General features: G+C 41.1%; 1 protein-coding gene across 11 annotated transcripts in view; it reads right to left on the bottom strand.

Annotated features, from left to right (window-relative positions):
- Ttll5 (tubulin tyrosine ligase like 5) overlaps window positions 1-24,425 on the bottom strand; it is a 228,348-nt gene that overhangs the window by 105,795 nt on the left and 98,128 nt on the right. For 6 of the 11 annotated variants that reach the window (XM_051196360.1, XM_051196363.1, XM_051196364.1 and 3 more), the window contains 5 exons: window positions 24,172-24,275; window positions 21,170-21,297; window positions 18,195-18,278; window positions 17,278-17,670; window positions 10,524-10,708 (listed from right to left, as the gene is read on the bottom strand). In XM_051196360.1, the coding sequence (XP_051052317.1) occupies window positions 10,524-10,708; window positions 17,278-17,670; window positions 18,195-18,278; window positions 21,170-21,297; window positions 24,172-24,275 (894 nt within the window). The remainder of the gene's footprint in view (window positions 1-10,523; window positions 10,709-17,277; window positions 17,671-18,194; window positions 18,279-21,169; window positions 21,298-24,171; window positions 24,276-24,425) is intronic. The other 5 variants (XM_051196362.1, XM_051196365.1, XM_051196366.1 and 2 more) reach the window with 5 other exon arrangements.

Genomic DNA, 24,425 nt, shown 5'->3' with positions numbered 1-24,425 from the left:
CGCTTTAACAGTAAATTAGTTAAAAAGTTAAGATTAAAGGGTGTGTCTGAGAGGAAGGTGGATAGGTAGATGAAATCCCCTTGGACTTCAGCCTTGTAGGCAAAGGTAGGTGTGTGGAATCTTATAGTAATTACCAGAAGGATTTTCCTCAAAGGTCCTCTCTGGACATCTCTTGATCCTCAAGGTGGTGCAAGCTACATTCCAGCCATCATTGTCTATTGATCAGTTTTTTGAACTCATGTGTGCAATGACCTCCAGCTTTATCATGGGAAACCAAGTACAAATACTGATATTTAGAAACAGTAAGGTTCTTGGTAAATATCTGAAAAGGCAGTACAGGCTAATGAATAAAATGTGTTTAATGTATCCTTTCAAGTCCTCCACCAGAGAGGCCATAGGCAACATCTGCTTTTATTCATCCATGTTCTACACAACAAACTGTCAACTCCTTAAAGACAGGGAACTCTCCACCTACAGTAGATACTTCTATCATTAATATTTGACCTATATCATCATAGCTAAGGTCTACTTACGACCAGGGCATGTTTGAGTCTGCGTAAAGAAGGTCTTAAGTCTGATTGTTCTCAGCACAAGACCAAGGGTTATCATTTTTGCTCAGAGAAAACCATGACCACTAAATAAATATAGCTATAGTAAGAGAGGTCACAACTTGACCCAACCTGCAAAAAGAAGAATAGGAAATCCTGCGTGTTTTATCACTATCCTGTTGTGCTTTATATCCTAAGGTAAATTTTATTTCTCGAAAAGGCTCTCCCTCAGCTATAAATGATCACTGCCACCAAACTGCTTCAGGAGGTAAGCGGTAAGGTTCTAGAAGCTTCGTGCCATGCATGTATTATAAAGTGCAAATTAATTACCTATTTTAGCTTACACATTATATGCTACTTTAGGACAGGGACTGTATTTTACTCAGGGTTACAACCCCAGAGCACTCATCTTCTCTTGGTATCTCTTGAGGATTGGTTCTACAATCCTCAAGTCCCTTCTAAAAAGTGGTAAGGAACTGGGGTTGGAGTACTGACCTACTCTGAGCCCTTGCTCACTATTCAGCATCCTCCTCCTCCTTACAACAGTATAACATCTGAATACAGTTTGTACACATCCTCCTATATATGTCTACAGAGTCACTTCTGAATGATAACAAACACAACATACAATATGGTTGCTATGCCATATTGTTTAAGAAACAGTGATGAGGAAATGTCTGTACATGCTCAGCACAGACACTTCCTAAATATTTTAAAACTTTGGTTAGTTGGATACAGAGACATGGAACCTTCAGATACAGAAGACCAACTGTAATAGTAAATGAAGTGCGGTTTCATTCAAAGAAATCCAACAGTCTTGGCAAAATCTCAGGGTCTATCCCTCTGTGTCTCTGTCCCCGTCCACTCCCTCTCTCTAGTCAGCAGCCAGTTTCACCAGTAAGTAGTGGAGTGGCAAATGTCACTAGAAGGCTAGCAAGGGAATTAGAGGTTCCACATTACCTCTTTTTCTGCATAGACCACAAGGGAGAGATTGCTTTGGAATGAAAGGAAATAAAATAAGCAGTGATTAGAGTAAGAGCTAAGTGTTGCTCTGGCTGGTGCCTTGCATAATTTTAGAGATGATGTCTCCCTGGTCTCAAAGCCTCAGGCAAGGTTCTCAAATGAGTGAAATAATAGCTTTGACACACAGATTTTGTTCCCTCTCTGCATAATGACTACACTGCATGGCTTCTTCATGGTACTGAGATTGCAAAGGGTGACTAACCTCGGGTTTACCAGACTGTTTGCAAACTTCATGTATCTTATTATTTATTTGTCAAGATGGAGATGGAAATTCAATAGCAAACATTTCATTAATAACAGCTTAACTCGTGAGCAACACAGTGCTCAGGTAAGCATTCTTTTTGTTCTTTCTTTTTTTTTTTTTGTTTTGTTTTGTTTTTGTTTTTGTTTTGAGACAAGGTTTCTCTGTGTAGTTCTGGCTGTCCTGGAACTCACTTTGTAGACGAGGCTAGCCTCAAACTCAGAGATTCTTCTGCCTCTGCTTTCTGAGTACTGAGATTAAAGGCATGTGCCACTACCGCCTGGCATTCAATCTTATCATGGCATACCCCCAAATCTTAGATTTCTTTTCTCATAAAGTCTAGAGAGGTGTTGCACAAAATGACTTCATTAATTCACACAAATATCTACCTCTTTGTCTGGGTTTGCCATTCTTTTGGGCAGGGAAGAAAGCCGATGAAAGTAACCCTCTATGGAGATGCCAGTCTAGCATAGACTGTTACTGAACTATTTGTGTATGTAGCAAAGATGGTAGGAGATTTGAATTTGGATCAAATTATCGATAACGTTGGCTACATACTTCGTTAAAGCTTTCAAGGGCTCTAACTTGGAGACCAAGTGTCCATGGATGCAAAGAGGAACAGTGTGTGGTATGTCTAAGAACACTTTGGAACTGAACACAATTTTCTGTGTGTGCACTTTTTTTTTTTTTTCCAGGAGAACACAACTTTCATATGATTCTCAAAAGGGATAGATTTGTCTAGAGCTGCGCTCACACAGGAAAACCTATCAGAACAACAGTGGACCAGTTGGGTGCTATGGAAAATTTCCCTTTCCCAGCTGTGGAGATCTGAGTGGTCTGGAGTAAGGCAATGTGGTGGCTTATTCCTCCTAACTTGCTTCGTGTGTGTCCCTAAAACAAAAGGTCATCCTTGAAAAGGACACATGGCATCTGCTCTAGAGGGGAACACAGAGGAAGGTGTGTACTTCTTGGAAGCTGCTTACACTGGAGAAGAGAGGAGAGCATCATTTTCAAGGACACGAAAAAGAGTTATCCTTAAGCAATTACACTCTGAACACTCCTCCAAAGGCACTTTACAAGTATTTATTAAACCACTAGCTACAATAAGCAATAAACACATGTTTTAAGGCAGTTTAAATTCCTTTTTTAATTCCTGGATGCTGATAAAATGAACCGCAAGTTTATATTCCAATCACCAGGAGATAAGGGCTGCCATGGTAATCATATTCTAAAGGGGGGGGGTGGGAAGAATGAGGAATTCTGAAGCACTGATGTGTTAGTGCTGAAGCTTTCTGGGAACCACCTCTCTCTTTTGAACATCACTGTCTACGTAACACCCTTACACATACACAGTTCTAAGTACTAGTAAGAGCTCCAGACCAAGACCTGCCAGATATTCTTGGGAAGCCAGCCTGAGAAAATGGCCAGATCTGTTTTTTCCAATGTATGTATTCTGTTTTTGTGAGCTACCACTAGCCTGATAAGTAGACTTACACATATTAGCAAGGGATGGCCAAGGCTGGATTGTCTCCCCTCCTCCACTAAAAAGAAAGCATTGGCCACCCTACAGAATAATCTGATGAGGGGCTGATTCAATAAATAGCTAATCATCTTGACAAGTCGAGAGCATATGACTCTTGACTTGTATCAGGGAGGAGAAAGTGCTTGTAATCATGGGAGGAGATGTTTATTCCGGTGTCTCGGCAGGTTGATGCAATACTCAGTCATTTTAGTCCGGGGAAAGTTTGAGTTTGAGTCTTGTACAATGACCTTCCAGTGTATGACCTTAGCAGAGTCACTCGTCCTACTAGCTTGTATTTCTCCATCTTCATGAGTTAAAAAAAAAAAGACAATAAAAAAAAATGGAAAAGCAAGTATTAGTATTAAAAGACAATACAAAAGCTAACAACACACAGAAGAGAAATTCCTTTCCCTTTAGCAAGCACCTGGTATCTAGAAAGTACAAAGACCCACGCTAAGTGATGGGTTAGAAAGAACTGCCATTATGTGGTTTACAGTCAAACAGGCAAAAGATGCGAAATGACTATCATCCACCTGCTCTAAAGAGTGGCTAATGAAGGGCTGAAGGCATGGCCATGATAGAAAGACTTTTGGCTGTGGTAGCAGGTGCTCTTATTTGTTTATTAAAAATGATGTCCAGATGCACACTTTAGAGACCATTGGAGGTAGAGGGTAAAAATTGTGCACTAGAGTCTAGTCTTCAAGGATCTTATGTCCAGTGAATGAACACATTTAAGACTGGGGCTGTGGATCCACAGCTGAGCTCTTAACTAGCACACACAAGACCCTGCATCCAATCTCCAACACTATGTTGTGGTAGTAGTAGTAGTAGGAGGAGGAGTAATACTAATGAGTAAAGCACATTTATTAAATATAGTTCTCCCTCAGAAGCCTTAAAGTATGGATTTTCCAGTCTCTTGAAGATACAAAAATCTACAGATGATCAAGTTTCTTACGTAAAATGTAACCATATTTGAATAAGCCTCCAAGTACTCTCAAATAAAAACACCTATATATAGATTACTTATATGATGTGAAGACTATGTAAAACTTTTGCTGTACTTAGTTGTTTAGGGAGGATTGAAAAGTCTGTACATGTTCTGAACAGAGGCAGACTTTCCAGAAACTGCTATACTGATCCCCGGGGGACATATGGACACAGAGGGCCAGCCATACAACCCCTGAGGCATCATGGGACACCAGAACTTAAGGAGCTCACCATTTGTTAAAGGAGATAGTCACATGAACACACACACAATCAGCACAACAATGAGTGAAGTGGCATTCATGCCCTTGGACAGGTGTACAGATCAGACATGGGGACTACGAATCATTTCTCCTGAGAAGATGGCACAAATGAAGGTATACAGACTAGCAGAAATCCTAGCTGAGTCACACAAACTTCTGTATGCTGGAATGGACACAGGAACAGTATGCTGTAGTCAGATTCTCAGTAAGACCATGGGTAGGTAGCATCCACTAGTTCAGTTTCTCATCATAGAGATTCTATGAGCAGGGCATGCTAGGATTAGACCTGTGATTTAACATAACAATAGGTTTTTGGTTTTTTGAGACAGGGTTTTTCTGTGTAGCTTTGGAGCCTGTCCTGGAACTAGCTCTTGTAGACCAGGTTGATCTCGAACTAACAGAGATCCACCTGTCCCTGCCTCCCAAGTGCTAGGACTAAAGTCGTGTGCCACCACTGCCTGGTTTAAAATTTATGTATCTTTATTTTATGTGCATTGGTGTTTTCCCATGGGTGCTAGGTCCCCTGTAACTGAGAGTTACAGATAGTTGTGGGTGATGGGAATTGAACCCCAGTTCTCCGGAAGAGCAGTCAATGCTCTTAACCACTGAGCCACCTCTCCAGCTCAAGAGAGGGGTCCTCTGGCTCTTACAATCTGTGTTCTGCCCCCTCTTCTGCAATGTTCTTGAGCCTTGGGGGCAGGAGTTGTGTTGTAGATGTATCAGGTAGGACTGGGCTCTCACACTCTGCATTAGGATAGGTTGTGTTTTTCTGTAATGGTCTCTGTGCTTGATGAGGAGTAAGGACTGCATTTATCTGTGGGTAAGAGGACAAATATTTAGAATGTGGTTAGGGATTATGATACTTTAGTAAAGTGGCAGTTGTCAGTTCTCTTCCGGGATCCATGACTTCACTAGCCCAGGGTGGCTGGCTAGATTTCTAGGTCTAAGAATGATTTCCATCTTGCTAAGCAGGTCTTTGGTTTTGTTTGTTTGTTTGTTTGTTTGTTTGTTTTTGGCTTTTCGAGACAGGGTTTCTTTGTATTGCTTCGGAGCCTGTCCTGGAACTTGCTCTGTAGACCAGGCTGGCCTCAAACTCACGGAGATCTACCAGCCTCTGCCTCCGAAGTGCTGGTGTTAAAGGTGTGTGCTACCACCGCCTGGCTGCTAAGCAGGTCTCAAGTCCAATCAGAGAGCTCTTGGTTAGTGCCAAAGTATTTGTGGCACTATTTAACTATTCGAATTACTGTGTCATGCTGCTGGTTGTTGCGGCTCACAGGCATCATAGCTGGGTATGACTGCCGGTTGCTCCTCATTGGAAGCTTGCATGGCATCTTCCAGCACCATGAAAGCTAGTCCTCAGCGAAGAGGCTTTCAGGTCAGGTCCAGCTCAGGGCAATCAACTTCTCAGATCTCACCGACTTAAGATCTAATGTCTTCCCTATCTTTCTAGAAACAGGGACAGGTAGCATATATGGTATGAAAGAGAGTATTTTTCTACCAACAAGGACAATAGAGTCAAAGGAAATAGCAAACAATCACAAGACCAGAGCAGAGCCTAACTGCACAGCAGTCTGTGTGTTCAGATGAGCTCAGACGGGAAAAGAGAGCTACCAGAGCCAAGATGCCTGTGATGTGCGGGGAGGACATCAGCATCCAAATTAATGAGCCAGCACTGATTCTTAAACTAGAACTTCTGAAACTGAGTCAAGGTCCACTGCGGACCTTTCTAGAAGCTCCTGAAACAAAGGGTGATACAGAATCCCCCGATGCAGATGAGGAGTTTAGGACTAGAAACCAAATGTTCTGTGCCTTGATAAACCCTTCCGCAGGGTTAGGCTGAGAGTCTCAGGGTAAAGAGAAATGAAATCAAAGAAACCAAGTGGTTTTCTGTTCCGCTCCCCATCAAAATGAAAAATCTCAAGAGCACAAAGCTTTTCTCCCTCTTCTGTGTCTGTCAGCACATTTCAGGAGGCCTGGCCACGGCTGGCTGGGGAGCAGACTGACACAGCACACGGGTTCGTGGCAGGGCCCTGCCTGGGTGGTCTGCTGCTATCCCTTTGATTAAATTCCCAGGCTGGGAGAGCTGGAGCTGCTCCTAATGATAGCTGAGTCCTGAAATCTCAAACTTGCCGGCCAGAGAGGGCCAGTGCTCCTCTAATGCCCAGCAACCAGCTCCTGACCACAGGCTAGGCTCCTTTGCAGCCACGTTCTTCTGTGCACTAACAGCAACGACCACACAGGGCCCTGTCTACGCTGATCTGCCTTCCTCTGCAGCCCTGACTGAGGCAGAGACACTGAGACCTCACACCTAAGCCCATGCCCTATTCCAGCATCCTGGGTCCCCTTTCCCTATAGCTGCAGATGCTTCTTAACTCCACTTTCTGGAATACACATATCAGACACTAACAGGTCCCATCCTAGAAGATGCAGTATGTGTGTGTTCAAAACAGAGGAGGTGTATAATACATTCCTAGCACATGGTTATTCAATGCTTATCTTAGAAAACAAGCAGGTTGGATTCAACGGTTCCCTGCGTGTCTAAGGGGCCATTGCTTATGTGGTGGAAATTGTTATTTTTATGCATTCTGGGACTTACATGAAGCTGCATAATAACAGAAAGGATAAAAAAAAGGAATTCAGGGAAATTAGCTTCTGCTTTTAGCTATACAAATTCCTTAAAAATGCAGGCTCTAATATAAATTCTAGGTTCCTCAAAGCCTTTTCATCAATTGTGGGCTTGTTAAGAACCATCTTTGGCTAACATTCCATTCATCTGTATTCTCACTGGAAAACAGAGAGGAGAAAGGGTTGGCACTGCCATATCCTCCAGCTCCCCAGTTTCTCAGCTACCAGAGCAATCCCCCTCAAGTACATGTGTCTGAGTGGTTTCTAACCACCTATATGAGGCTCTATCAGCCCTCTCCTCTGCAGTCCCTAGGAGGCACGGTGCTTGGCTCTCAGCTCTAGTCCAAGTGCTCAGTGCTCAATCCCTGAGTCCAAAGCACCACTCAACCGGGTGCCTCACAGACAATCATGCCAGGGTGGCTGGAAGCTGACTCTGCCCTTCTAATGATACAGCTGAAAACAAGTGATTCCAAGAAGGCTGCTTTGGCTTTCTTTCAACTTCCAACAGCAAGCAGGCTGCCCTTCTGGCACTGTTGATATTCCCTGAGGAGATCTCTGGTGCATTCCTGGCTATTAGTACTATGTTTGGGTGGCTGTCTACATCATCGGTGGTGGGGTGCTTTTAGGGGCTTGGATAAAGCGTTTCCTTTTAAATAAACAAAAAGAGTTTTCTAGAAATTGCCATTGACTAGCAGGACAATTAGTTGAAATTACAGATAAAAATAAAGTGTTTTTTCAGAAATACCCTGTAATTTAAATTTTTACAAATCTTCAGTATCGTACAAATACTTTAAAATCTGTTTTCCTTGTCCAGTGAAAGTCTCTTAATTTCTTCCCTACAAAACAATTAGATAATAGAGTTTATGGGGTATAACTAAAGCGATGCTCAGAGGGAAATTCATAGCCTTTAATATAGAATGGGTAAAAATAAATTAAACATGCAACTCAAGAAACAGAAAATAAAGATAAGGAAAGCACAAATAAGGAATTACTAAAGATAATACAATAAAATGATTCTACAGCAATAAACAATAGCACTAATATATCTAGAACTAATCCTATGAAGGGGGAGTTACCCACTAGCCACCCAAAAAGGGAGAAGAGAAAAGAAAGCACAGATACGGAATTGGTGAAGGAAATATGACATCAGAGGAAGCCTAAGCACTTGAGGTTTGTGGACACAAAACTGCCTGTGTGGACAGAGCTAGTTAGCTCCCAGGTGTGAGTTCGGAGAGTGTCCCAGAGCTCCTGCCCACTTCCCTCCTGGAAGCCACAGGCATTTATCACTCAGCTCAGGGAAAAAATGGAAGCAGCTTTTCTTTTAAACACAGCATAAAAGAAAAAGCAGCTAGAGAACAAATGTGCCAGAATGTATATTAAACACCATTACAATGTATAATTAGTTATTAAGTAGCAGAAGAAAAAAAAAAAAAAAAACAGAAGTTTCCCAATTACAAATTAAATCACTGAGTCCTGGGAGAGGAAATAGCTGAATGATAAACAGCTGAACTTTTTTTCTAATAACAAAATGCAGTTTTCTAACATTGCCTTGTCATCATATAGAAACACTGTATTCCTAAAGCCATAAGGCTGAAAGGACAGTACTTCCCAGGTCCATGGCATTAAGACTTTGCAAAGAGGCCTTTTCATCCCATCTTTATGATCTGATTGTGTTTTTCCCATCAATAAACATATCTGCGGAGGTTAAGAGACGAAATGCTCAAGATCATGTCGGCAGTCAGTGGGAAAAGGACACAGCCTTGGGCTGGCTAATCCAGCCCTTCCTATGTGCTCCACCCTGTTTTTTTTTTTTTTTTTTTTTTTTTTTTTTTGCACAGTACAGCAAGCACCTCCCTCAGTACAGCATCACACAAGAAACACCTTATTGCTGGAACTCTGAAAGTTAAGACTGACATCTAATGGCAGGTTCTGACTCTCACAAACAAGAGCTGACGGGCTCACTGAGCACAGGCAGTAGACTCATTACTGAAGACAAAGACTGAAGAGGGTGGCTTCTCAGTAAACCTGGATTGGTTCCTACAGGGTCAGGATCTTAGAATTTTCCGGACTCAGCAACATAGCAAATGAGAGGAATTGAAAATATATAAACACTAATATTGACAATAATTTAATGTCTTGATGCTCCTAGATTACTTAACTGGAAGCCAAAATGCCAGCTCACGACTAACAATCTTCACTTTTCCCAAGGACTGTTGTTGTTTTTGATCTTCTGGCTTTTTGGAGGGCCCCATCACCTAGCTCCCAAATAAATCACACACAGAGGTTAAGAATGCCTGGTCTTAGCTTGGCTTGTTTCTAGCCAGCTTTTGTTATCAACCTTTTCTCTCTGGGCTTTTATCTTTCTAACCCTGTATATCTTTCTCTCTTACTCCGTGCCTGGCTGGGTGGCGGCCCCTGATGTCCTCCTCTCCTTATTCTTTTGCTGCCTCCTCCTAGGCTCTTCCTTCTATTTATCCTCTCTGCCTGCCAAGGCCTCCCTATCCTTTTCTCCTGCCTCGCTATTGGCCGTTCAGCTCTTTGTTAGACCATCAGGTGTTTTAGACAGGCAAAGAGTCACAGCTTCACTGAGTTAAACAAATGTAGCGGACACAAAAGTCACACCCCTGAAAATGATATTCTACCACAAAGGACATCTGACCTTTCAAATTTCCTCTCTATTTACTACGGTCATGCCTATTGATATCTAGCCATCCAGTCTCCTTCAAGTCTCAGTACCATCTTGTTATATTTCTTTGCTTCCAAATGCATGTTTAGGCCTCTTCATCTGTTTCCCACTACTAGGAACTGAAAAGAAAATAAGTACTGTCTACTTTGCTGAGATGAGGGCAAGGGAGAGCTTAGTCCATGTTAGGCTTACTGTTTTGTGCCTAACAAAAGAATGGACTCTTGCAATTATGCTCTCACTTCCAAAAAACACAGAGTGATGTGCGGAAACTTATGTGCACGTGCATGCGCGCGCGTGAGTGCACACGCGCACACACACAAAGTAATATAATAAAGTTTAATCCCTTAAAATTGTATTTATAGATGAAATTTAGATGTTACCTATGCAATATTGTATACTATAGAAGCCAGTAACAGATTTAATTCTGCAATGCCAGTAAGAGTCATTTTCTTCAGTTTTATAATGAACAGCAGCCGAGACTCACTGGAGACCATGAGCACACAGGAAATAGCCAAGTGGGGGAAGGACAGCACGCACCATTCCCCTACCCCCTAACTTCCCCCCCTCCACCCCCGTCATGCCCACCACTCCCAGACCCACAGAGCTGTGCGGCAGCCTGGTGTGCCCCTACCTGCTGGGTGAGGAGATTGATGTGACTGGCTGGAGAATACTGCCTGGCTGCCTGCTTCTCCGCTAGCCTCTGGAGTTCAGCTGTAACCAGACTCTGGTTGTACCTTCGATTGAATGAACCATCTTCACTCTCTTTTTGTGTTTTGGCTATTCCTGAATGATGCTTGTGGGGATGGCATGAACCTGCTGAAAAAAGAAAAAGTTCTTACCCACTTAAGAATTAAGTCCCGGGTGAAACTAGAACAGTGGCTAACAAATATAAAGCCGACACTCTGCTGAATCCTAGGGAGCTCTAAACACACAGGTCAAAGATAACCTTCGAATGGCAATAAAAATCTATGGAAATCCCTACCACACCCTAGAAAGTCTTCCTACAGGCGAATTACCAGGTGTTGATGTGTGTTGGCTTACACAGGATGTTAAACACAGGGGGACTGGAAGAGCCGATGTCAGGCTCTACTAGGGACGGCTGAGCAGCTAGCAGCCACACAGCACTGGAATCCAAACCCCAACATTCTGATTCTTCTTCAGTTTATTACATAAATATACATGAGTCTGTGGCATCCATGGTAACAGCACTCACAATACTTACAAGGCACCAAAGGGAAACAGGCATGAAGGAAAAACTAAGCATACGTAGAAGCACAGCATGGTTCTGTATTCAGAGTGACGGTCCTCTCAAGAGTTCAATTTTCCTTCAACTATTATTTGATCACAATAAAATCAAGGTTCATTTTTTTCCGATTATAAAAAAAAATCTCACTGAAAAATTATTTTTAAATCACAAAGGCAGAAACACTATAATGTCTTCTGTTCTTCCTACCTGCTTATGTATCTGTGTGGCCCTGGGGGTTGAGCCTGGAATCTCAAGTTCTACCTACTTTAGAGACTCACCTCCCAAGGCCCCTTCCGCCCTTTGACAATGCGCACAGAAGAGCGGTCACTTTATAGACGCAATGCACAGACACTCCTCTAAAATGCCTTTTCGTATTTACTGTATTATCTGTATATACAGATGATGAGCACCTGTGATCTACTAAACCCAGGAGCTACATTAGCAATGACACACACCAACCAGTGTGCTTCCCTCCATCCATTGTCTCTTTCACTAATTCTCTTCCTTTCGTATAAATAACATTTTATCACATACATAGGAGTGTTTTCCTGTATGTGTATAGAAAAGTACTAGATAATTTGCTTTCTTCCCAGGCTTTACAATAGTAGTTTTCCAGTGTTAGCTTTCATCATTTAACACGGCACTGAGAAGAGGCATCTTCCATGGGTCAGTACTGATAAGCTCATGCGTTTTATTTGCTCTCTTCCCATTCTTCGGTTCTGTTTTGGCAGTTACCGAGCCACCTGCGGCTATAGACACCACAGTGAGCACTCACGCTCACTGCAGCGGGCTTTTCTTGTGTCTGTGCCCACGGGTTGGACTGCTGGGTCACAGGGTACATGCATTTTAAAATCACAGTGATATGTTGTACTCTCCTATACAAACACATTCATGCTGACCCACACATCCTTTAATACTGCCAAACATTTGAATTCTCCTTTCTCTAAGAGGCTAATTAATGACATACTTAACAACGCTGTTGGATGTGACTGCTTTCCTGATAAATCCTATCATTTTTCTATTGACTTTTTCTTGAGTTACTAGAGTTGGCTTTTGGATTTACTTTTGTTCCATATAATAAACCTGTAAAGAATTTTTTTTTTAAAGTATCAAGTTCTAAATCTGACAAATTGTTTTTGTTTTTCTGAAACAGGATCTCACTTTATTGACCAGGCTGGCAGAACTCATGATACTTCTTCCTACACAACCCAAGTGTGGGTGGGTGTCACCATTTGCAGCTGAAATTTATTTTTATGTATGGGTGAGACAGTATCTGATCTCACTTACCACAGCATTGTTTATGATAAAGACACACTGTCCCACTGATGAAAAATGCTACCGACTTGTGTAAGTTTTCTTAACTTTCTACTCTGCTCCTTAGGTCATTCTATGCTTTTGCAAATACCACACTTCCTTACTTTTACATAAGTCGGCCCTTCTCCATTTTCTGATCATTTTAGAATGGGTTTAAAGAGTTAAACAGTAAACTTGCTAAGGCTTTTGACTGAACTTTTGAATCCACAGATCAATTTGATGGGTGATCTGAGGCTTGCTCTGTCACATACAGGACATCCGCTCATCAATTTGGGTCTTCTCTAATGACTTTCCACAGTGTCTAAAAGTTTTTCTTAACTTTTCCCAGGGTAGCTTATACTTTTATGCTAATGGAAACAGTTTAGTAGGTGCTAATGGATTCAAAATGCTAGGTATAATTAATATCAAAGAATTTAAACTTTGGATTGTGGCCTCTGGTAGGCTGACCATGCATCATTGGATGTCCACACTCCCAATAATATGTAGGCATCACAAACTAGACTCAACAGGTTTCAGCTGATAAAGTATAAGTAATAAAATTTACCATTTAAACTTCTTTTAGTCTTTGTGACTTTCATACAATATATTTTTATAATACTGATTTTATCCACACTTTCTCTACTCCCCCTTCACAATTCACTCAACTTTGTGCTCTTTTTTTTTAAATTACATATATTTTCATTTGAAACAATTGTTTTCTAATACTAAAAGTCTTTTCTAAAATGTACCTGGAGACCATTTTATGTTTTGAATAAAGACAGAATATTACCTGCAACTAAGTCTTATTGCCTCAGTTTTAGTTAATTGTTTTTAATCTTTTATGCTGCTTCTGGCCTCCAGTCAAATGCTGAACAGAAGCAACATTACCGAGCACCCTCATCTTGTCCACACATGAACAGGACCGTGATCAACATTTTGTCATTTACCGACACATTTGCAGGTATGGGACGGATCAGATACCCTCTTTTCTGGTTAACAGGGATCTTCTCATTTTGGTGTGCACAAGAGTATTATGAATGAATGTGGAGTTTATCAAATCTTTTTCCGCATTCACAATGGTGACAAGAATGCCTTTTTATCTTCTTTAGTCGGCTTGTGTGGCAAATGACACTGCCACATCTACTACTAAACCATTCCTGTATCATTGAACAGACTTACTTATGCTATACTCTCTCAGATGTGGCCAAATATGGCTGAACTTATTTTGATTAGAATTTATGCATCTGCATTTATAAATGGAGGTTGTTTATAATTTAACTCTCTAACTTTATCACTAATTTATTTTCTTTTAAAGACAAAGTTAATCACACAAAATTGGTTAAAGTAAAATTCTTTACTAGAGAATAGAAGAATACTAGAGTATTCTTCTATTCTCTATCTCTAGATATTCTCTAAATATCAGAATTATTTACTTCCTGAAAGAGCATTAGAAATTACCTATCAAGACTATCTGGGCCATAAATTTCTTTCAGAGAAAAACTTTAAGTACTATACCAATTATTCTCACAGGACTATTCTGGCCTTCTTCATCATCCTGAGATAATTTAACATGTTACACTTTTTAATGTAGTTTGTCCATTCCAATTCTGGGGGAAGAAAGTTGCTGGTCATATCTTATTTTATCTCATCTATGCATCTTTGTCTGCTCGACCATTCCTTCTATAATGTTCTCATCTTCCCTCCTTTCTTTATTAGTTTCACCAAATGCATATCTTCTTTCTGAGACACCGTCTATGAGTAGTTTTGGTACCCTCCATTCTACTTCTGAATTGTGTAGTTTTTATATATCTCTTTATGTCTTTCTCCTTAGATGTAGGCCATTGTTTTCCTTCTCCAGCTACCAGGACATGCAGCTGTCCATTGCCAATTAGTTCTAGAATATTTTCTTTACATTAAAATTTCTTTTCCTGCTTTAGATTTTGAAATATAAAGAGATTTGTTATATATTCCCTTGTTACTGGCCTTTGACTTAGTTGTAGTGTGGTTAAAGAATGATATTACATGATTCTAAATCTTAATTTTTTTTCACATGTGATATGGATTATAACTGATTTTTATAAATATGTGTTCCTGAACAGATATTTTCTCTATTTCTTGGGTGTACAGTCCTAAATATGATTGAGAAACCTTGCCATTCCATTCAAATCATCTTTAAAAAAAATTATACTTATATATTTATTTAGTTTATGAAAACACAGCAAGTGTGTAGAGCCAGAACAACTTGCACTTGGTTCTTTCTTACCACCAGGTCTTTCCTAGGGACAGAACTCAGGTTGTCAGCTGGCGGCAAGTGCCTTTACCCACTGAGTCATCTTAATGCCCAAACCTCATCCCTTTTAAGGATAAGGTTTCACCATGTAGCCCTGCCTGGCCCAAAACTTACTATGTAGGCCAAGATGGCCTTGAACCCAGAGATTCATATGCTCTTGCCTCTTTTGTGTTGGGATTAAAGAGAGGCACCACCATGTCTGACTAAGGGCAGTTACTTATAAAATGTGGCTTAAGTATAACTCATTTTTAACATGGGTATTACTAAATTATTTAAAGTCTCAACCAAAGTTAAAATATTCCCCAAAGTTATTCTCCATAATCTCTGTGGACCTTTTTTTTTTTTCAATGCAAAAACTGACAATAACACAGTTTTCATGGAAATTCAAGAAACCCCCAAAAAGCCTGAACAGATTTGAGAAAGAAGAATCAAGTTGTGAGAACCCTTGGTGATTTTAAAACTTAATATAATACTACAGAAGGACAACATGATACTGTGTGAGACAGGTACAAAATCAGTAGGAACAGAACTGAGACACCAGAAAGAAATCTTTCCATTGGCAGGTAACTGATTTTTAACAAGCATGCCAAGATAGCACAGTAGGGAAATAACATTTTAAAACGGTCCTGCCATGATATAATCCTGGTACACCAGGTGGCTTGTTGGAACCCACTCCCCTTGGTAGGAAGTCATGCTCAGCCTTAATGTATGGGAGAGGGGCCTGGCCCTGCCCCAACCTATTGTGCCAGACTATGTTGACTCCTCATGGGAGCCCTTACCTGTGAGGAGGAGTTGCCTGGGGGTGGAATAGGAGGGGGGTCAGGGGGGTGGGAGCAGGGACGGGAGGGAAAACTGCGGTTGAAATGTAAAATGAACTCAAAAACTAAAAAGGAAAAAAAAAAAAGGAAAAAAAAATAGAATAAATGGTCCTGGAAAAATTGAATATCAATGTACAGAAGTTAAACCCTGCATCACCTAATGCACAGTATGTGACTGAAAATGTACATAAGTCCCAAATGTAAGAACCTGACACAAAACTCTCAATAAAGAAAGAAATAAAATAAAAGAAGAAAATCCTTATGAATTAGGTAACTTGTGTGAGATATTTCAGATATGATGGAAATTATAAGTAACAAAAGAAAAATGGGGAAATCAGATTTCATCAAAACTTAAACTTCTATGCTTCAAGAAAGTGAAAAGAACCAGTAAGTAGGGAAAAACCATTTGAAAACAAACACTTGATGAGGGATTTGCATAGAGAACACATAAAGAACACAACTCAATGACAAAAATAAACCTCAACTGAAAGACTAGCAAAGAAATCAAATAGACATTTCCCCAAAAGGAATGTGAAAGTCAATAATCATTATTAGCCATTAAGGAAATGCCAATCATAACCCTTCTACACAATAGATAGATACAGACAGATAGGTAGGTAGACAGATTCTAACTCAAACCTTCCATGATGGGTGAAATCAAAGTCATTAAATGTTAGAAAGAACTTGCTTGATTAAAACGAGGACTTATAAAATTTATCGCGTGATGTAGCAGTTTTATTCATACTATATACCCTAGAAAATAAAAATTTATGTCCACATGTAAATGTTACTGCACTGCTTATAGCATCACTACTCATAATGGCCAAAGTAGTGAAAAAAACAGATGTCCATCATCTGGCAAACAGAAACACAAATGTTGTACACCACACAAGAGAACACCATCCAGCTATTTAAAAGGCATTAAGCATGATACATGCTATAAACGATGAACCTGGAAATCACAACACTAAGTGGAAGAAGTCAATCATAAAGGCCATTTACTGAATAGTTCTAGTTATACGAAATGTCCAGGAAAACAAATCTGTAGAAAAAGAAAGCTACCTGTGGTTGCCAGAGGCTAGGAGAAAGAAGAAATGAGGATGACTGCTAATAGATATGGGGTTTCTTTAAGGCGAAAGAAAGTGCTCTGAAGTTAGGCAAATGGTGTTGATTATACATTATCTGTGAACATACCAAAACTCACTGAATTTATACGAAATAGCCAACTTTCTGTGTATGGGTTATGTCTCAATCAAGCTGCCATTAAAAACTGAGCTGGAGATATAGCTCACTGGTAGGGTGCTTGCCCAACACATGTAAGGTCCTGGGTTCAATCCCCAACACCATAAAATAAATGGGACGGAAATTTGCCTGATAATATGGGTCTACTTCATTTAAAAAATTAAATATCCATCTCACAAAGTCTGGCTATGTATTCAGATTGTCTATAGATTGTCTAATGTCAGGCATAATGACTTGGATGAGAAAGGCTGCAGAGGACCTTCACAGGTCTATGCAGTGGGAAATCTAGATGCCTTGCCTTATTCATCTCTTCTTTTGCAGGACCTGAAAGCAGCCCTCTTTTGTTTTGTATCAGTGAATGAATGCTAGTGGACGAAAAGCAAGACCTCTCTTTAGTCACAGCGGAAGGCAGCAAAAGCAAAGGGCAAGAGAGAGCTCTATTTTCATGGGGCTGGGGAGGAGTGACATGGCAGGCAGTCTTCATTTTCTCACTCACCTGCCTTTGCTGAAGAGGGACGAGACAGTTTCTGGCTATAGATTTGTGCGGCACTTTGGAAAGAGGAAAAGGGACCAATGGTGTAACTGCCTGATCGACAGCGTGGCAGGCCAGCGGGGCTTATGTTCTGGGTCCCAAGGTGTATGGAGGGAGGAGCACTGTCGGGGACTGGGTTCAGTAAAAGTGCTGACTGGTGAGGCATGCTGGGGATAGCTGGAGAGATTTGAGATAAAGAAGGATGGTGGCCAGGACCTGACGAGAGTGCAGAGGTTGTAATAATAGATGACAAATGGGTGCTGGGAAGTTTCTGCAGAAGAACAGCAGCAGGACCAGAGAAAGAAGAACAATTGGTATAGACTAGTTTAGCCTCTTTTCCTGCTGAAGTGGTAAGTCCTATTAAAGCAAAAACAAAACAAAACAAAAAAAACAGGTCATTTTAGGAAAAAATAAACATACAATCTCTATGACACATAAACATTTTAGAACATCAAAATAATGCTAACATGAAACAGAAATCATGCAGACTTTAACGAGTATTCATCTTGAACTTAATAAATTTTGCTTGCCAGAGACAGCCTGGTAACAAGATTTTTACTTTATTATTGTCCCTTCCTAAAAGCTTGAGTTGAGACATCCCCCACAAAGCAGAGCAGGCACGTTCTACAAATGTTAAGCAAGCAGGACAAAAGTTTCTGCAAGGAGCAAGCTAATTCCTCTCCCTTTGGGAAAACAGAAAGTGCTCAGAACTTCTAGAGAAAATGGAAAATGCTTTTGAAGGAAATAAAGTTACCAATAGGAAATTCTAAGGGAAAGGGAAGAACAAAAGGAAACTTCCCAGGGTAATAATGTTCCATGTGCTTAGAATAGTTAACACCTGAGGACGTTCTCTGTTAGAGGTGTATCACAGAACAACTCACGCGATAATTTATCGGAGTGGATTTCTGTTGCCTGTTGCTGTTTGGGCTGCTTTATTTTCACTTCTTGAATTGTCTCAGGGTGATCTGAAATAAAAAATACTGACTTAGGTGCTTTACTGATCAAAATCATAACACGGAACACAAGTATTAATCAATGCCGGGAAACCCTGCACATCCTACCACACCCTTTAAAGGATGACCACACCTGTATGTGATTCCCAATTCCCAGCTCAATCTCACTAAATCAGGAAGAGATAGATCCTCATAGCCAGCTAGGACATGCCTGGAAGGTAAAGTGAGGAAAGGGAAGTCAGGTGCTCCCAGCAGGGTTCCAGACTGGGCAGTGGGGAAATAGGAGATTACAGTGGCTGGCAGGACTGACTGGAGCCAAACCAACAGGCCTAAACAAGAGCGGCATTGTGAGACCCAAGCGTAGCCTCACTAATTATTGGAGTGCCACTTCAACTCTGTATCCTAAAGTATGTGCCTCAGTTTACTTGAGGCAGGTTGATATTCAATAATAAAAAATAATAAAGTTTCCATTTTTAGCAGTTTTTCTCTACCATCGAATTCTGAAACAGAACAGCCCGAAGCTATTCATAACTTAGAGAAGTGTCCCAAGTCTGCGCCAAAGACAAGGTTTATACAAAACCTTGAGGGCCTCTTAGAGGGAATAAGGGCATCTGGGTGCTGTCCACTCCACCACCACCTGCAGGGGTAATGCTGTCACCGGCTTGTTCAGCTAGGAAATGAGCCCAAATACCGAACTATCAAATGCTTCTCTTCTTGACTGAAACTGTCATACCCCTTTCTAGGTTTACACAATAGATAAATGCAGGAATTGATCTTCTGATGTAAAAGCAGTTTTTAAAAACCAGATATGAGAATTTGAAATGACCCATCTGTATTAACAGGAGCTGCCCGTACATGCTACTGGCTCTTCTCCATTACTGTCAAGGACTAAGTCACCACATGGGTGCCCATGTGGGTCCCATCACACCAAGTGGACACACTGTCCCCTACTCTAACCTTGCTGTAAACATTTCTCAGCCTCCCTTCCACAGTACTGCTAGAAGTACTTTTCGGATTTTCCATTAACCTTCCATCACAGTCCCAACTCCACTCACCAAACAATACACTTTACAAACGCAGGGCAGTGATGACCCTAGTCACTGAATTGTTAGCAGCTACCAAGGGGATTATCACAAAATATGAAAAATAAGAGAAAAATGGACAGATGAATATGAAGCTAGAAGCAAGCTCCAAGAGGAAGCTGGGCTTAAAATGACTGCTAAAACTACAATTCAGGGGCTGGAGAGATTGCTCCGCAGTTAAGAGCACTGGCTGCTCTTCCAGAGGACCAGGGTTCAATTCCCAGCACCCACACAGCTCGTAAATGTCTCTAACTCCAGTTCCAGGGGATCTAACACCTTTATACCAATGCACATAAAATCAAGTTAAATAAATTCTTTAAAAGAAAAAAAAAATTCATGAACACAGTTGCTAACCAGGCTTTATGGAATAGCCTAATGAATTTTATAACACTGAGTTGGGATATAACTCAGTGGCAGAGAGCTGATCTAGCATTTTGAGGTTTTAGGACCAATCCTCAGCCTTGTAAACACAAAACAAAATTAACAATGTTTCTTTGCAGAATTCAGTTTACATTTGAAATGACCAATTTTCATAGGTATTTCCACACTAGAGTGGGATAGCCTTAAGAGCAGAGAAATAGACTCTGGTACTCAAAATGCTGGCAAGGGGGCTGGAAAGATGGTTTGGAACTGAAGAGCACTGGTTGCTCTTAGAGAAGACCTGGGTTCAGTTCTCAGCATTCACATGGCAGATCACAAGTGTCTGTAACTCTAGTTCCAGGGATCCTAATGCCCTCTACTGGCCTCCATGGGCACCAGGCACACAAATAGTCCACAGACATACATGCTGCAAGCCATATACTCACAAACAAACAAACAAACAAACAAACAAATAAAATACTAAAATACTGGCAAAATACCGGCACTGATACACTGGCATCCAGGCTTGAAATGAATTTTACATAGAAAGCACAGATCTTATTGATACAGGGTGATTGCTATTTTTTTTTATAACAACAATATGAGCTTCAGAGTCTAGTCCACATTTGATTCCAAATCTCTGAGAAAGGTGTTCCTCAGCAGTGAGAACTTTTAGAAACACAGGGACCATCACAATGCTTGAAAGAAACCAATGGCATTGGGGCTTGCGAACAAGAACATAGGTCACCTTACTAGGTATGGAACAGCCGGGCTGTTGTGGTGGGCCTTAATCCCAACACTGGGAGACAGAGGCAGGTGGATCTCTGTGAGTTCAAGGCCAGCCTGGTCTACAGAGCAAGTTCAAGGACAGCCAAGGCTACACAGGGAAACCCTGTCTCAAAAAACAACAACAACAACAACAAAAAAAAAAAAAACCAAAACAAGAAAACAAAAAATGCTCTCCCCAAGATGCCAATGGTGCTGAGAGGCCTGAATGGACAAGAAGATGCATGAGGAATGGAGATTAAGAGCAAGAGCTTCAATCAGACAGAGGAAAGATGGAAGCCCGGGCCCTGGGTGGTGAGAAGGAGCCCTGGAGGAAGGCGCTCAGCTCCAAGCTCATGTTCTCAGCTGTGATGAAGTTTGAAAACGGAGCCTGCTCGGCATGCTGTTTGCAAGCACATAGGAGGAGGGGTGTTCATTACACATCAGGTGTTCAAAAAAAAAGAGATGGAAACCCCAAACTCTGCTGCTGTGACAAGCAATGAAAAGAAAGCTCTAAAAGACTTCCTACTTTTGCTTTTGAGACAAAAAGTCATGTCCCGCCCCCAGCCCCTGCTGCAGAGTCCGCTACACTCAAGACTGGTGTGCAGCCAGGGCTCTTATTCCAGAGGCTTCTCTGAGTGTCTCGGTTTACTGCTTGTTTGCATGTTTCACTCATTAGCTGGAATACATACTTACCACCTTTTGCCCCACTATCAGAATAACTACCGCTGTTCTTAGAACTTTTAGAGTGAGTCCCCAGGAAGACACTGGCAGACTTGTTTTTTTGGGTATAAAAAGTCAACACCTCCTCCAGTTCAGCCTCACTGAAATGAAGAAAAGAGTATGGTCAGCACAGGAAGCTGCTCTGGAAAATCTTTTCACATTTTATTATGGAAACAGTAAGCAGGAGGAGGGAAAGTTGAGACGTGCAAGCTAAGAGCTCCTCATTAACATGTTTAAAATGAAGCATAAATGAAAACAATTGGGAAAATGTAGACCACGATAAACTTTATTAACACACAGAGATTTTTCTAGATCTGCACTTATGATTCAGCAGCCACTAGTTACATGGAGCTATTTAGACTTAGTTAAAATGAAATAAAATTAGAAGATTCTTTTCCAGAGTCATACTACACACATTTCAAGTACTTGGTGGTCGCCTACAGAACATTTTACTGGATAAACACACTCTTGGTAAGGAACTAAAACCACAGATTGTGTCTAAGCTTCCTGGTGGCCTATTTTTGTATGACACCCCCTAGCTGGGGGTGGGGGGGATGAGAGACAGAGACCGGGAGGTGTACCATTAAAAAAACAAAATATGTGAAAAAGACTATTCATAGCCACAGAGTACAACTATCATTTGGCTGAAGTTTGCAATGTATCTACCCTGTCTCTAGATAACTGAGGTATTTTCCTAAAAGGGCCACAAGTCATTTTAATTGGCTCTGTCAGAAATACGGAGACCTAGCGTGACTACAGAAGAGATACTTAACCATCACTGAACAATGAACGAGAGAGAATTAGACGGTCACTTCGAATTACTGAAATTACATGTTATGAATAGTCACAAAGTATAAAGTAGAGGAAAACAGGAGAGGGTCTAAGCAGGCCTCCCGGGAAACATAACATGCACAGATTTAACTTGATCTTAGCCAAAGGGCTCTGACGCAATAATGCAGGGATTTTCAACATGCACAGCCACTTTTTGATAGCCATTTTCTTATCTCTGGAGCTTGGTGTTATTCCACATTAGAAGCCTTCCAGGAAGTGAAGCAACCCACCTGCCATCTTTGGAACACACTAATAGGAATCCAGGAAACCACCTCTACGATCTCTATAAACCCGCAGATCCCCAAGAAGAAAAGCAGCACAAGGTAAATAGTGTTAGTGACTGGCAGATCGTCTGCAGCTGGGGTTGCAATGGGCCCTGCCTGTCTCTGGCAGTGTTTTACTTTGCACTCTCAGAGAACTGGGAGGCAGAGGGCAGCTGGCCCAACTACAAGCCACTCTGTACCTGTCTTATCCTTTGCCCACTTCGTCACTTAGGTCTTCCTGCCTCGTTCCAGCAGGCATTTGAATTCATCACCCTACTGAAGGAATCTATGTACTCGCCCTGATTTAATGAAAGATCCGACACTACCATGGCTCCCAGCAACTGTGTGTGGCTTAAATGACAACCAACAAGAAATGTGACCCAATGTGTTTTCATCCCCAACACTCTACTAGTTAAGAGTATGATTTATATCTAATATCCAGTTAAGTCTCTCTCTCCCTCTCTCTCTTAAGTTTGAGGGATTTTTCTTCTATTTTTCTCTTTTAGGAACTCAAAAAAAAATCTATTTTCTTGGTATCATTTACTTTTTGCCGTTTCTGCTTTTAATCTTTTTACATTTATTTTATTTACTTGTGGATGAGCACATCCATGCCACTGTGGGAGTACAGAGGTCAACCTGCAGGAATTGTGTTTTTCCTTCGACCACATGGGTCTTGGGGATGGAACTCATGTCTCTGGCTTAGGTACCTTCACTACCTTGTCCCTTTTTTGCTTTTGCTGTTTGTATGAGGCTGATGTGGAAAGCTGTTTCTCATTGTTTCTATACCTGCTTTCTCAAACCTATTATTTAAGACTCCAGAACGTCCACAAAATAGCATAACTATAAACCTACAAAATGATCTATGTGTTTGTTCCATACCTAAAACACAAGACACTGAAGCCACAGTGAGGTCTAGTCAAAGAATTAACCAAGGACCTCGGTGTTAGCAACTCATAAGCCATTACCTAATTTACTTTCACAAATAATGGAATGCTGATATTCTACCTCTCCATTGTGTCTTGGACTACTGAAGCCTAATGAAAATGGCTTACAGTTGATTTTCCATTTAGTTTAGTGGTTTCTGCACAACTGTCTAACGTGAAAAAAAATAGATTTTTAGGTTTCATTATTTTATGTCAGAGCTTCTGGGACTAGAGTTAGAGATGGTCGTGAGCCACCATGTATGTAGTAGGTGCTGGAAACAGAACCCAGGTCTTCTGTAAAAACAGATAATGCTCTTAACTACCAAGGCAACTCTCCAAGCTGACTACACTCTAGCTTTAAAAAGGCCCTCCATCCTGAGCTTTTATGAAAGTTAAAATTAAGTACTTTTGTTATCTCTTCCTTTGGAAATGCAATGTTTGTGAGTAAAATGGCCTGGCTGGCTTACATCAGCAGAGTTCAACATAGAGATTTTCAGTTTCTCAAGGTCAACACTAAGCATGAAAAACTTGTTCTGTTTTATATAAATTAGGCGTGACTCTCACAGTGTTGAGAAACCGCCAGTTCCTCACCCTACTCTATGTAGGCAAAATCTGGTCATCTCCACAGCATCAATGGGTCAGGAATAAATCTGGACCCAGTAAACACTAGAAGCCTCTAACTTCACATTTCCAAGAGGCTCTCTGGACTCTCAGGGTTGTGTACTTTGAAGACTGTCTAGAACTCCAGCCCAGACACCAACGAGCAGTGTTTTGATAACTGAAGTCATGACAACAGCAACACAACTGGTTAAGATATGGAGAGGCCAAACCTATGAAATGTTCCCCCCTTTGGGGATTGAGCTTATTCATATCCGTGTGCGGAAACAAGGGGCTGCTGGTGACTCAATGGGCGTCAGGAGACAGAAGGAAACGGTTACTAAACAACAGTGCCCTGTACCTTGCTTGTCGGATGAACTCCTGAAAGCTCTCTGCGTTCACCCCATCCTCCTCCTCCTCTTCTAGTTTCTTCTTTGATTTCTTCTCAGCCATTTGTTCTGTTTCCTACCCACATCCAACCCCAGAGAAAAACAACAAAATCAAACTGGCTTGTGGTAGATGCGTGCTTCATCTGCTTTTCCTTGCCTTCTGCTAACAGCTCCTTACAACGAGGGCTGTAATCTTCTACTTCCACCATTTGTAAACCTGACACAT

The sequence above is a fragment of the Phodopus roborovskii genome, unplaced genomic scaffold, assembly GCF_943737965.1.
Source record: "Phodopus roborovskii unplaced genomic scaffold, PHOROB, whole genome shotgun sequence".
Classification (NCBI taxonomy): Eukaryota; Metazoa; Chordata; class Mammalia; order Rodentia; family Cricetidae; genus Phodopus; species Phodopus roborovskii.
This window is presented reverse-complemented; position numbering and strand designations above follow the sequence as displayed.